The sequence below is a fragment of the Tachysurus vachellii genome, chromosome 1 (genome assembly GCF_030014155.1).
Source record: "Tachysurus vachellii isolate PV-2020 chromosome 1, HZAU_Pvac_v1, whole genome shotgun sequence".
Lineage (NCBI taxonomy): Eukaryota > Metazoa > Chordata > Actinopteri > Siluriformes > Bagridae > Tachysurus > Tachysurus vachellii.
The window spans coordinates 25,053,323-25,068,071 of record NC_083460.1 but is presented as its reverse complement, the minus strand read 5'-3'; the positions used below and the strand labels follow the sequence as shown (position 1 = coordinate 25,068,071).

The 14,749-nt window shown below is 35.5% G+C and overlaps 1 protein-coding gene and 1 long non-coding RNA gene across 2 annotated transcripts; both read left to right on the top strand.

Moving 5' to 3' along the window:
- Positions 1-1,429: 1,429 nt before the first annotated feature.
- Positions 1,430-4,506, top strand: LOC132841842 (uncharacterized). The gene is made up of 7 exons (XR_009647972.1): positions 1,430-1,469; positions 2,281-2,380; positions 2,550-2,699; positions 2,869-2,983; positions 3,119-3,255; positions 3,333-3,659; positions 4,048-4,506. It is a non-coding gene; the product is annotated as an uncharacterized LOC132841842 (long non-coding RNA).
- A 5,679-nt stretch (positions 4,507-10,185) lies between these two features.
- On the top strand, positions 10,186-13,599 carry LOC132853168 (excitatory amino acid transporter 1-like). The gene is made up of 9 exons (XM_060880699.1): positions 10,186-10,291; positions 10,452-10,589; positions 10,954-11,158; positions 11,317-11,359; positions 11,460-11,725; positions 11,914-12,147; positions 12,727-12,921; positions 13,048-13,182; positions 13,422-13,599. The coding sequence occupies exons 1-9, from the start codon at positions 10,186-10,188 to the stop codon at positions 13,597-13,599; spliced, it is 1,500 nt and encodes a 499-aa protein (XP_060736682.1).
- The last annotated feature ends 1,150 nt before the right edge of the window (positions 13,600-14,749 follow it).

Here is a 14,749-nt window from a genome sequence, read left to right as displayed (position 1 = left end):
TAATATAATACAAAATTCAAGATTAATATTAGATATATGTAAATGTGTATGTATTTAGTCCCAATGAGCAAGTCTGAGGTGACTCAGGCAGCAGTAGGAAGGAAAAACTCCCTTGAATGGAAAGAAGAAAACTTGAGAGGAACCAGACTCAAAGGGGAACCCATCCTCATGTGGGTAACACTGGAGGGTGTGATTATAAATATACAGTCTGACAAATGTTGTATTGATGCAAAAAACCACATGCAGTTGGCATCTCCTCTTTAGTATCTCAGAGTCTAATGGAGCTGGAAGATCTCTAGATGCCTCAGGATCCTCACATGGTTGGGCTCATCTCAGTGGAGGTCCAAAATCTTCATCGTACGGAAGACAGTTGGAGCTGGTACAATTTCTGGATGCCTCTGGATGGGTAGAAAGAGAGAAGCAGTGGAGGGGGATTAACGTACAGTAGCTGCTGTACATACAGTAATATTAGAAAGTACTAGATGAGTACTGCTGTAATACAGCACAATATTATGGGATGTATTATGTATACGCCTGACTAAAGAAATGAGTTTTTAATCTACATTTAAACTGGGAAAGTGTGTTTTTATTACAACATTGTCATTTTAGCACTGAAAGCTTGTGTGCTGTCTATACAAATGCAATACACTTCCTTGTAAGCTAGATAGCTACTGTAGCAAAACATGTTTACTATAAAGTGGCCTATCTATCTAGCTTTAGCTAGCAAGTTTCCTGATGTAAATGTTGTAATTTAATGTATATAGGATTGCTAAAGCAATATAAATCAGGCATGTTAGTTAAATAGCAACTTAAGTTAAATTCTTAGTTACCAAGCTGATATGAAAGATACCTGAAAAAATATTTGCCACAAAGATGGAACTCCTCAGACCACTTATCCCTCCTAATGGATTATAATCACATCATTCTTCTGGTGGCTTGGAAATATCTCTAATTCAAAATTATGTGGTAAAAACAAATGTGTTGATGATGTGTTTATGTGGATATTCGAGAACAAATTCTGACTAATTCTATTATATTACACCGACAAATTTTAGACAACTTTCTCTGTCCAGTCTTGTGGAAAAAAGTATTTGCCCCTCCAGATTTCATCTATTTTTGTATATTTGTCACTGAAAATGGTTCTGAATCCATTCTGACAAGGAGAACTCTGGCAAACACAAAACAATGCCTTTAAATTATCCTATTTATTGAAGGAAAAATGCTATGCAAGACCTACACAGGAAAATTGGCAGAGTAATTTTTCCGATATACAATATTCTTTTCCTCAAAAATAGTAGTTTTTGCTCTATTTTGAGTGTACAGAGTAAAATGTGTCAGTAGAGTGAGAGCAAAATTACAGAGTAATTACAGACTCCTCCCCATTGTCTCCTCACAAAGTTTAATTTATTCGCCATTACTGTACACGGTCATTGCAGATTGTGGAATCAGAAGGCGCATTTCTATGAGATGTAAGTAACTACATTTTTAAGTATAATTATTTATTTTAGTTTTGAGCCTCTGTTTTGTATATCAATATCCGGATGAATTTTAATTTTAGAACTTTGCTTAATTTAGAAGTCCGACTAATCTTGAAAGCAAATAGTTAATATATAGATTACAAATGTAACGAACGTTAAATGACACCGGTGAAATTGCAAACTGTTTATTAAATGTTTGTGCACCACATGTACTTGACTCGGTAAAGAGTTAACAGCCTTAACTGGATTGCTGGAGGCCATTTTGATGTGCATTAGCCCTATTCGGACTCTAATTTCTCACGGTAACGTAAGATATTATCAATATTTACAGGAGCTATTCGTTATTTTTTTTGGCATCTGAATCCAGAATATTGTACCCTTTCATTCACAAGCTCGTTGTTGGGCTTTTGACATTGATTAAAGAATATTTTTTGCGAGTGTTAGGGCGCTCACACTGAATTTGCATACTCCTTGGCAAATGTGCGATTTTGCCATTATTGTGGAACACCGTGCAATGACCTTGCGCTTTTTTTTATATATGGACACGTTTAATCGTACAAAACCCACTCCTAAATCGTGATTAAATCGCCATCTGAATGCATGAGTTTTATCACTGAGTCGCCATTAGGATTATATTTTCAGACATCCATGAGAAAAATGGCCTGAATAGGGCTAGCATGCTAGCACCATGCATAAACTGTTGAACAGTTATTACAAATTAAACACACCAGCGAAGAAAAAATAATTCATGTTGAATGTCATCTTCATTATTGCCTTGTGTTCGTCTTTTTGCTTCCTTCAGGATGCAAACCAACAACGTTGTCAGAGTGAAGTTCAAAGATAGCAAAAAAATATATTTTTTTCTTCAAAATCTTTTACGTTTCAAACGTTTTTGGAATGTGGTAAGAGGAGAAACTTTAACATTGTTAATATCATTAATACTTTTCCTTCTAAAAATTTTAATAGCATAAAACTAAGTTTATGGTTGTATCTTATGGGGTATAAAAATAACACTAACTTCCTGTCATTGCTGGTTTTTGTTAATTTGCACAATGGTTTGTCATCCTTCAGTTTGCAAGAAATTTGATCTTCCTACAATGGATGTGAAAGTCTTTGATGACTCAAAGACAGAGGTTGATGAGGAAGCATTTGAATACCTGCTGACACGACCAGACCTTGGTGTACTAGAAATTTTGATCCCAGGCAAAGAATGTTCTGAGGGTAAATTGTTTTACATGCTTGTACATTTTTGTGTTTATTTTCAGCAATATTCACCAATTTATTTTTGCATAGACTAATGTGTCTATTGTACTAATTCTCAATAGCTTATAACAAGATATAAAAATAGTATGAACAGATAATCAGACTATAGGTATGGTTTATATTGAAGATTCTTTAAGCTTAAGCTCAGTAGGAGATACCGAAGGCACATCAGAGGCTGACGACACAGCAATTTTGATTAGAAGTCCTCCTAAAAAAATCAAGCAGAGGAACATCTTGCTCAAGTAAGGATCACCAATCTTGTCTCTGAATTACATCTATATAGAATTACTTCAATATTAAAGATATTTGGAACTATATACAGTTGCCAGTTGTTATTTTCTCATCTTTGCTCAATATTATATCATCCCCTCTTTTAGATGATCAAAAATATCCTAAAGACCAGCCCTGGAGGTGAAAAGATTGCAAATGAATACGCTCGCACTAAAAGTCTGTCAGATAGCCGAAGACGTGACATGGTGAAAATCTTGGTAGCACATTTGACAAATGAACATGGGTAGGTTGTTTATACAGTACCTTGTAAATTAATGTTTCTGATGTTAAGGGTTGTAATTGGTTTATGTTTGTGTGTAGAACAAGGCCTTCCCAACACTTGAAGGAACAATATGCAAAGGGAATCATCTCCCTCTTCCCAAATTTGGCTGACCCCAGGAGCAAACTTGGCTACTATGTTAGTAGCTGTTGCCTCTCAAACTATTTGATTTACAGAAGGAGGATTTACTGCATCTTGCAAAATACATATTATTTACAGTATAATTGAAGTGGTATTTATTTTCTTAGTCTAGTAATGTATAACTTTGAGGTCATAGGAGCATTATTACAATGCAGAAGATGAAAGTGGATTTTTGGCATGGAGAGCATCGGAGGGTCGGATGAAACGCCCACGGCAATCACAAACAGGTGGGTGCAAGATTTGATGTTTAATCAGTGCAACTGATGCAATCAACATTTTATAATTTTTTTAAAATGAATATGTAACTTTTGCATTATTTTATTTTACTCATCTTAACATTTGTGACTTGTACAGTATTTGAAGTATTCTTTTGTTCTATAGTGAGAATGAGGTCACCTGTTATAGTATCTCTACAAAATATAATTGCTTTTCTTTTTGAATGTGAACATGTTTTTCATAATCTATAACAGTTGGCAAATTTAAATGTCATTCTGGGATATATATTAATGTTTTCCATGTTATTTTCTGTCATTTATCTTCTTTGATGTTAACGTGTTGTGCTTTAAAAATAAAAAAGAATTACAAATGTGGTTATATTGTCTTAAACCATTTCAGGAGGGCCAACTGCTGAAAGGTATCTCTGCAAAGGAGATAGTTTGTTAAATGATGAACTTCAGTGTCAGGAAGCAATTGCTTGATGAAGCATACAGCTGACGAGGCAGTGGTAAAGGAAAAGATGAGGTTAACACTGGCCTATCGCCAGAAGCTGCTTCATGACCCTAAAGAGTCAACTGATATTCTATCAATTTTCCCACGATTCCAGGATATACCAGGCTTGGTATGTGAGAATTCTAAAGATAAAGACATGCCTGTATTTCATGTAATCCAGAATATTGTTGTCAAAGATGAACATGTCCTTTTAATAACAACTGCACTGAAAACTGTTTGTTTAGTTGAACATATTCATGCTTACAAAGTTGCACATACCGTAGAAGCACCTTGTGTTTTGGATGTGAAGGATATTTTGCACCACAAACTGTTTGACATTCTGATGTCTTATGGTTGTGATTCTGATTTATTTATTGTACCATATAGTTACATGTAATTCATCCTGTTTGTCATCTCAGAATAATTGTTTTCATTATTATTTTTTCAAAATAAGCTTGAAAAATAAAATTTGTGATATAAGAAAATATAGTTTGTTCAATTTTCTTTTAAGACTGAAAAGCAAGTTTTTCATTTTATGTCCTTTTAATGGGTAAACATGAATGGTGTAATTCATAAGAATAACTTTGAATAGAGTAAATTCTTTATAGGTCACTTAGAATTGATGATAAACAACTCTGGAGGGGAAGGGGATTGTTGCAGAGTAAAGTCAAAGTACCTCTGAATAGAGTTAAAAAGTAGCAGAGTCAATTTCAAATAGCTCAGTGTAAAATACTGTGTAAAATAAATAGTACAAGAGTTAATTTGGAAAAACACTAAATGGAGTCAAATATCACTTGAAAGAGTAATATCACTTTTTAGAGAGGGACCAAATGTTATATGGAAGAGAGTAAAACTTTCTTCAATTTGAGTAAATTTTACTCTTGCAAATTTACTGTGTACATCACCCATGGATTAAAGCAACTGTATTCTTAAGCTTAATAACTGCTTGTGCCATTTATATCATCAAGTGCAACCAAATGTTTAATGTGCTGCCATCTCAGTTTACAGACTGATAACCACACATTCTCTTCCAAGGTATTCTCTAAAACAACAAAGCGTATCACATTCACACCACTCTGACTGTCAGTATGATGTTGTTATTGTGGAATGCTCTCCTAGCTGTACCCCAGATGTAACAAGAGCCACGATTTAGAAAAAAGTTCCACTTTCGATTGCACAGAACATTATCTAAAATTCTTGGAGGTCCTCTGTGTTTTTATTGCCAAATGAGCCCAATCTCTCTTCAAATCATGGAATCATGAATGCTGAACTTATCCATGGAAAATGAGGCCCACTGTTCCTTAGACGTTAATGTGGATTAATTACCTAATCAAGTTCAATGTATGCTTCACATTTGTAGATAACGGCTTTCAGAGTGGTTCACTGAAAACACAGAGCCTTAGAAATTGCTGCTTCACATTGCTATTTAAGTGATGTTTAGAGTTCAACAGTGATGGCAGAGTCTGGGTCTAATTAAGTCAATTAAACACAATTATTTGATTTATTTGAAACTATTTAATTTGATTAGCTGCTTTTGGATGACTTAATTAATTCTAGAAATAAAATAATCATGTTTATTCAGGTTTGTCTTGAAACAAACAAATTTGCAAAAAAAGAAGAAACCCATTGCAGGGCACAATCACACACGATCGCTACAGATTTATAGATATTATATTTTATAGATTAGACAGCCTACTCATATCTTTGGCCAAATCAGTTGGGTAAATCTTACTCTTTTAAGAAATCCCACATGAAAAATTTTGTTAGCATGGATTTTGTTTCAGCCTTAAACTAAAGGAGCCTCATAAAAGGTTAAATGATAAAGCAGCATATAGCAACCATATGCGTGTCCTGCATATTAAATGAACACATGACATGCAGAGATACAGATGCACTGAAATACTAGTAGTGACACGTGGAACAGCTAACAACAGACATTAGAAAAAGACGCATAGCATAATCACAGCTGATAGAGTTTTAAGTACATTTGGTAGCCACCCAATATAAAACCATTAAATCTAAAGAATTTAAGGGAAATTAACAGTGAATTAGCAGCTTTAAATACTGCATATCTTCATCAGGCTGAAAAAAATAAAAAAATAAAGGAAGTGGTTGCAAAAGAATGAAGTATGTAAAAATGTTCTGTTACATGAAATTAAAAGCAGCTCATGGTACAATGTAAATTGCCACCAGATGGCAGTAGTTACAACTGTCTGTGATTGAGTTGAGTAAAATCAAACAAGACTTTAATATGTTAGACAGCACTAGATAGCAACGACACAGAGCGTTCATTTTAGACACGTCACAAAACTGTTGAAATAAATGCTTGTCTGTGTCATAACAGCAAACACAGACAGTTGTATAACACTTTTTCATGTGTATGAGAGGTGTGAAGGTTGGCACAGTTTAGTGGTTGGCATTTTTGCCTCAAACCTCCGGAAATGAAGGTCCTGTGCCATGTGTGCATGTTCTCCCTGTGCTTCAGGGGTTTCCTCTGGGTTCTCCGGTTTCCTCCCCTAGTCCAAAGATGTGTGTTGTAGACTGATTAGCATTTCTAAATTGACTGTTGTGTGTGAGTGTGCGCAAGATGTGATTTTGCCCTGCCATGAGTCTCCTACCTTATATCCTGAGTCTCCTGGGATGGGCTTCAGGTTTACTGCTACCCTGTGTAGGATATGCAACAAAGTATTTAGATGGATAGATAGGTGGATGGATGTTTATCTGCTTAACTATTTTCACCTTGAATGAAGAGGTCAAAAATGGCATAATTCCAAGTCAAATCTAGTCAAATCTAGTTACTGGATAGTCAAATCTAGGTCCTGGATAGATGTTAATGAATGTGGTCTAACCCTAACCCTAACCATTTTCTCCAAGCTTCATATTTGACTGCACAAGCAAGCCTTTTGCCACATCACAAAGGATCAGCTAACAGATCTGAACCTGTGAACCTTTCTAAAACAGAGAATACTGCGCTTCCTATTCAAATCTGTATTTATATCTCTTTAGATATGCAATAGTTGTTCACTCACAATAAAGTACTTGTATTGGCTCACATCCCTACTGCATAGATCCAGCACTGAGACCAGGGACAGTGATACAAACTGTTTTTTGTTTTGTTTTGTTTTTTACTTATTTGTGACTGGTTTGTGGTTTACTATTTATATTTAGCATTATAGGTGTTTGTTATTCTTGGCCAATGCTAAGGGGCAACTTTTACTCAGTGTTGCCCAGCATGTGGTCAAGGGGACTGAGGAAGGACCTTCTGATGGTCAGGTCTGCGGAGACGACAGACTGTTCCATGTTTATCAGCACATGTATGTTGTAGTTTGGCAACAGTCGTAAGATTTCTGAGAAAACACGTCTATGAATTATAGTTTTATTTCTTCATAGACGGCAAGCAACAGCAACTGCCTAAAATCATGAGTGGACATGGTGAAGCTGGTTTGTGCTGAGTTGGATTTAATATAAAACATTTGCAACTAAAGATTTATACATACGATTATGATTATTATTGTTGTTGATTTTTGGATATTATGGTTCCAGATGTTTAAAAATAACACTGAACACAACACATTGTGCACTTTAGATGAACTGAGAGCACTTAAACAGCAATTCAGTGTGTATAAATTAGCCTTAATGTGCATGAATTCAGAATGAACTCTTGATTCAGCCTGAATAATCATCACCAGTGCAAACTGAGTACTGACCTGGTTTAAAAGCCATACATCTGACTCCTTAATCAGAAAAGGACAGTCACAATAGCAGCATCTTCCACAGTCATAAGAAATTGAAGGAAAAGATATTGATGGAAAACAGAATCCAGCGCATAAAACAAAAAGAAAGAAAAAAAAACAGGGGGAATGAGAAAACATGCTGGCCTGAACCAAATGTACCAAATGTTCCTTAAACAACTGTAACCATTGGTGGATAGAGGTACAGCTCAGCATTTAAAGCATTTAAAGATGCCAAAAAACAGGATGCAAAAAGTTGAATACCATCCTTGGCTATTCGTGTAAGACAAGTTGAAAACCATAGTGAAGCAAAACCTTACATTGATAGATTTACTAAAACATAAGCTGGTTGAGTATAATGAAGAATATCATGGAATCTTTTTAAAACACTCAGTGTAAAGTTTTAGCCCCTCCTACCACTATTGCCTTACTGTGACATTATATATTTACATTTACATTTACAGCATTTGGCAGTTATCCAGAGCGACGTATATGTCTGTGTTAGTCTATTAAGAGCTCTTCTTTCACACACTTTGTTGAAATACACAGAGCATAAAAAACCAACATCTGCTTCTAGAAGTTTACACAATCTTTCAAACATCAAAAATCCGATTACACAGCTGGACATGGACAGAATTTTGTTCTGTGCAAGACATGATAATAAATAATCCAGTTCTTTTCCCAGAAATTCTAAATGCTGGCAGGTCATTTGGTGACCTGAAATCAAACAACAGAGTGCTCCTTTAGAAAAGTATAAAACAACATGATGGTATGATGGGACTCAATACTGATTACAACCTGAGTCCCTGAGATAATGTCAAGAATTGTGCAAAACAGCAAACTGAAATGTTAGACAATGTGTGAAAAGCAAGGTGTTATGAGCTAGTTGGTTCTTCTTATCACTTACATGGTAGCTTTTTAATAGTATTGACTATTACAAAGAACTATGGAGACCATAAATGGTACATGCACATCTCCTCAAGCGTCATCATATCAAATATAGTAAAGTCTTAGATAATGTAGATAGTTCACCATCAGTTTTTTTAATTAGATATAGTTTACTCTAGACACTACTGTCAGAGCCATTAGTGTGATATAATCAGCTGCACAAGATATAAGACAATCTTATGTACATTGACTAGGCAAAAAAGTAGAAAATATATTATATTATTTAAAAAATACATCAAATTAAATTCACATGGAAATTAGAGACATAGAAGAAGGCATCAGTCAGGTTTCCAGGGATGAGTTGCCTGTCATAGACAATAGTTTCTAAAAGATCTGTAAAGGGTTTAGCGTAATAGATTTAGGCACATTTCTATGTTCCAAGCATGCCAGCTGCAGAATGTATCTCTCCTGGAGATTCCCTCCTTTCCACCCTTCTTTTCCCATTAGTTGGCTTTTTATTGACATTCTTAACAATAGTTCATCTTTTTAAAATGTTTGATTACCTCTGATACCGGTGCTGTAGGACTTGAGTCCATTCTTGTACTTGAGTCTATTTTTGAGATGTTATCTGTATTTTAACTTGTCTTGGATTTATTCATTTATTTGTGCTTGAATTTGTCTTGGTCCTAGGAATTCCCTTGTAAAACCACTAGTGGAAACTACATTATATGCCTAATTCTATTGTACAGCATGATGTTGAGAGGAATCTGGTTAATTCTCAAGACAATTTGTAGTTTGGTCGGGCTTTCATGAAATGTAATGACCTGGTCTTGAAAAGGGACTGATTTTGACTAGACTGGACTCTGTCTCTACTTGGCCTTAACCACGGTCTTGGACTTGACAATCTTGGTCCAGACTTCAGCCCCACGTGAAACATACTGTAAGGTACCCTTTTGCAGTGTTAGAACCACACAGGTTAGTATTTATAACTCTCCCTAAATGGGCTAACAGACATTTTGCAGCTAAACTCTCTGAAATGCTGTCATGGGAACTGAGTTGATCAACATGCGCTGCAAATCACACATGAATGAGACTTAGAGAGGATGATCACTCATACTGAAAATAATTAAAATGCTTTTTCTAATTTGTGTAAAAAATTGTGTGGGTTGTTTTCATAACAGCAATTTTTTTTGTAGTCATGTTAATGGTAAGAGAACCAACCGAACAAGAGCACATGCAAAAAGCAAAAATTATAATCAGAATCAGGAGCTTTATCGCCAAGTATGCTTGATTCTAATTCTGATTCTAGGTGTATTGTTGAGTGAGCCATTTAAAGGTAATATTCTCTAAGGGTCTTCTGTATCTTTTGCCTTTTGATCACTATCTCATGAAACCTGCCTCCTTGGAGTTTTTGAGCTGATTAAAAATGAGAAGACATCAAGTCAGGATGTGCTCCATCAATCAACATTACATCAAGGCATTCCTGCTTCGCAACTCTTATGTGCTCTTCACTGTAGGAGCAGTTGTAGTAGGTAATGTTTACCAAAACAATACTATTTTGATGACAGTTTTTGAAAAGAAAGTTATTCCTAGAGTACTGTATTTGTCCTAGTGTTTTAGAAAGTCAGTGACCAATAATTATCAAGTGGCAGCTTGTTAAAACTTCTTGAGTAACAATTCTTTACTGTTTAGGAGTCATTTTGGGATTTACTGTGCGACCTTATAACTTATCATTGAAAGAAATAAAGTATTTATCCTTCCCTGGGGAAATACTGATGAGGATGTTACGGATGATCGTCCTTCCACTCATTGTGTCCAGTCTTGTTTCAGGTATGTGGAAAAAGTCAAGTAGAAACTGTAAATGTCAAGTAAGAGTCGAGTGGAATCATATCTAAATTATATAGGCCAAAAATATGTGGACACCTGACTATCATATCTGACTACAACTATCATATAACATTATGTGGGTCTTAAACTGTTGTCTAACATTTCTTGAACTAGACCTAAGAGGTCCAAACCTGTTCCAGCATCAACACATGTACAAAACATGGTCCTTGATGAAATGGTTTGTCAGAATTGGTGTGGAATAACTTGAGTGGCCTGCATAGGTCATTAACCTCAGTAACATTCTTCTGGCTGATCTGTTGCTCCTATTATTATATAACAATGAGAAATTTTTCTATTATTTTAACAGGTATTTCACAGTTGGATACTAAAGCCACTGGAAAGATGGGATTGCGGGCTATCATTTATTATATCGTGACAACTCTTATTGCTGTATTTATTGGTATTGTCTTGGTGACCAGCATAAGACCTGGAACAGGCAAAAGAGAGACTCCAAAGTCTAGTGCCGGGGCTGAGTCGGTAACAACTACTGATGCATTTCTTGATCTAATTAGGTAAAGAGAGACACACACATATATATATATATATATATATATATATATATATATATATATATATATATATATATATATATATATATATATATATGGTATGTTGTTGGAAGAATAATTGTTATGACACTTATACTGTTATATGTATTTTTTTCTTACAGAAATATGGTCCCTTCTAATTTAGTGGAAGCCTGCTTTAAACAGGTATATAAAGAGTGCTTAAATATTATATATACTGTATGATGCTTCTTTTCAATATAGTTTGCCTTTACCTTAAATGTTTATCTTAATTTATCTGTTCTAGTACAAAACACATTACAAGAAAATCGTTTGGACAAAGAACATCACTGTTATGGTGAATGAAAGTGTCCCGCAGACCAACCAGGAGACAGTGGAGGAGATGATTCCAGTCTCAGGATCCGCTGATGGAATGAATACTCTAGGTCTTGTGGTGTTCTCATTGCTCTTTGGCTTGGTAATTGGGAAATTGAAACAGCAGGGCCAGCCACTGAAGAATTTTTTTAACTGCCTCAATGATGCCATAATGAGCTTAGTAGCAATCATTATGTGGTGAGTGTCAGCCTATATTCTGTAATTAATTGATTCTGTTTGGATCAGTTACTGTTTGTTGGTTCTATTTGCATTCATAGCCTTTAACACACACACAAATAAAATGATGTAAGTCTGTAAATTATGCTTTGATGAGTATTAACTGGCTGGGCATATATTTTCTGATATTTCACTTCACACATTCTCAGGTATGCTCCTGTTGGCATCCTCTTTCTAATTGCTGGGAAGATATTAGAAATGAAAGACCTTTTAGAGGTTGGAGGACAGTTGGGAATGTACATGGTGTGTGTCATCGCCGGTCTGTTCATCCACAGCGTCATTGTTTTGCCTCTACTTTTCTATCTGGGGACACGGAGGAACCCTTTCATTTTCATCTCTGGTCTGCTTCAGGCTTTGATTACAGCATTTGGAACATCCTCAAGGTACCTTAATAACATGCTGTGGAGCTCCAGATTTATAGAGAAAATAGGACGTTATTTTTTAGTGTTTATGGAGTATTAGAAAGTACATAATAGTGAAGCACTAATATGCCTGTTCGGTTTTCTATCCACTACTCGAGTGGATAATGGGCCGGACCTGGTACCCCCGCCTCTAAGTGGAACCTGAACCGGTGTGGAACCCCCCGTAACGGATTAATTATGTAAAATAATTGATTTATAAATGTTTTTGATTTTATATTTGATCACTCTTGAATTTTTTTAAAAGGTTTTAGTTTTGCAACTACAAATATAATTAAATTTGATTCTACCCAAGTGCTTATCAGTATTTTTAGGTATTTTCTCTACCATGCAAAATAAGCAGGATGAGACCATGGCTATCATCTTCTACAATAAAATAACTTGTCTGTTTTCTGCAGTATGTCATTCACAAACTCTTTATTTCTAGGAGCACTAACCAATTGGCAAATATGGTCTACAAGATGTGTTTTGTCAGCTGGAACATTAACTATATTAAGTATTTTTATTTATTTATTTATTTATTTATTTATTTATTTATTGTAGTTCTGCTACCCTTCCCATCACCTTCCATTGCCTGGAGGAGAACAACCATGTGGACAAACGTGTAACACGCCTTGTCTTGCCAGTGGGAACCACCATAAACATGGATGGTACAGCTCTGTATGAAGCAGTGGCTGCCATTTTCATAGCCCAAGTTAATGACATGGCCCTGAACTTTGGACAAATCCTTACCATCGGGTAACACTAACCAAGAAATTAACATAACAGTACACAATAATTTTGATCTAAAGTTTTTTGGTTGCAAAACTATAACACAAAAAAGTCTAGATCTGTTTCTTACTGTTAAAATATAAAAAATTCCAGTATCACAGCGACAGCTGCCAGCATTGGAGCAGCAGCCATTCCTCAAGCTGGTCTTGTAACCATGGTGATGGTATTGACATCTGTAGGACTGCCCACCGAGGACATATCACTCATCGTTGCTGTGGATTGGTTCCTGTAAGTCTTGACTAAATGTCACATTTGCCACATCTCCAGCAGAGCGCACTCTCGTAAAAGGTTACTAATACATAATGCAGGCCTAGTGTAAGAGAATACACTATGAAATGTTCTAATAGCAATACAACAGCTACCACATGTTCTGCCAGAACAGCTTCAACACATTCTCTTTATAAAATCAGTTTATTGGAAAGACTTCTAAATGTCTATAACTTGTGGTACACTGTTTACTGGGACAGGGATCGCATCAGAACCACCACCAATGTGTTAGGAGACTCAATTGGAGCTGGCATTGTTGAATACCTGTCAAGAAAGGAACTGCAGAACACTGATCCTGGGACCAGAAGCTCTGTGACTGAGGTCAACTACCAGGAGGACGATTGTCTCGGTCATCAAAACAATAAAACAGCAGTCTAATAACCATCAGAATTATGCAGCATCTAGAATGGTACAGTGGTATTGTTTTACATTGTGAAATTGCTGATAAATCAAGCTCACAGCTGACTAAAACCAGGCAGTGATCTCCCACTAATTCATGAAACTAATCCACTAAAACTCCCTTGTCCCTTCTTAATGTCAATAATACAAGTCGTAATCTGCACTCTAGCCGATTCTTTAATTTCTGCATTCCTAAAGTCCGTACGTCCTTTGGTCGATGCTCTTTTCAGTTTTCCTTTCAGTTACTCTTAAGCTTAGTTCATTTATATCGCTTTCTTCCTTTGAATATTTAATTCAGTCACTAACTCATGATCACTGTACTTGTTTTTAGTTTTTTGTTTGTTTTTACATGTCATTGTTTATAGCTGTGTTTTGTGTATTGTATTTGTTTTTTTGTTTCCTCTTTGTCAGGTCGTCATTGTAAATGAGAACTGGTTCTCAACTGACTCACCTGGTTAAATAAAGAAATAACATGCCAGTTAAGAGTCTTAGTGATCGTACATTTCATACATTAACACTGGGGAATGATTACAATTTAATACCTCCATAATGTCAAGTGTGTAAATTCAAAAACGAGGTACTGTATGGGTTTGATCTTTTTGCTCATTTGTGACATTTTAGTTTAGTAAAGAGGAACTATGTGACTGAGCTGCCTGTAAGACCTGATATATCTTACACCAAATAGTGTATTTATTTAATAATTAAACATGCCGTAGCTTGGTTTTACAGAAAAACATTTAATGTGGCTTCAAGCAATGTGGATAACTGGTTATCATTTGACTAGACCATCACACCTGCTATTACCAACCACAACTGCTGCACCAGAGGAATTTCCCCATTGTGGGATGAATAAAGGAATATCTTATCTTATCTTACATTTGTTCAGCCTGAGGTTGCTAATATAGCACATTGGTATCTTTGTCAGTTTTATCTTTAAATGTCAGGGGAATTCATGATTTGCTGAAAAGGAAATCAGTATTTTTGTTTTGCAGGAAATTTAAGTTTGACTTCTATTAGATTCAGGAAACACACGCTCAATAGGGGATGATTTATGGATGTCATATGGGAGTAATCAAGCAGCTGGTGTTGCAATCATAAAAGGTACATTTAAGGAGAAAATCATTCAAAA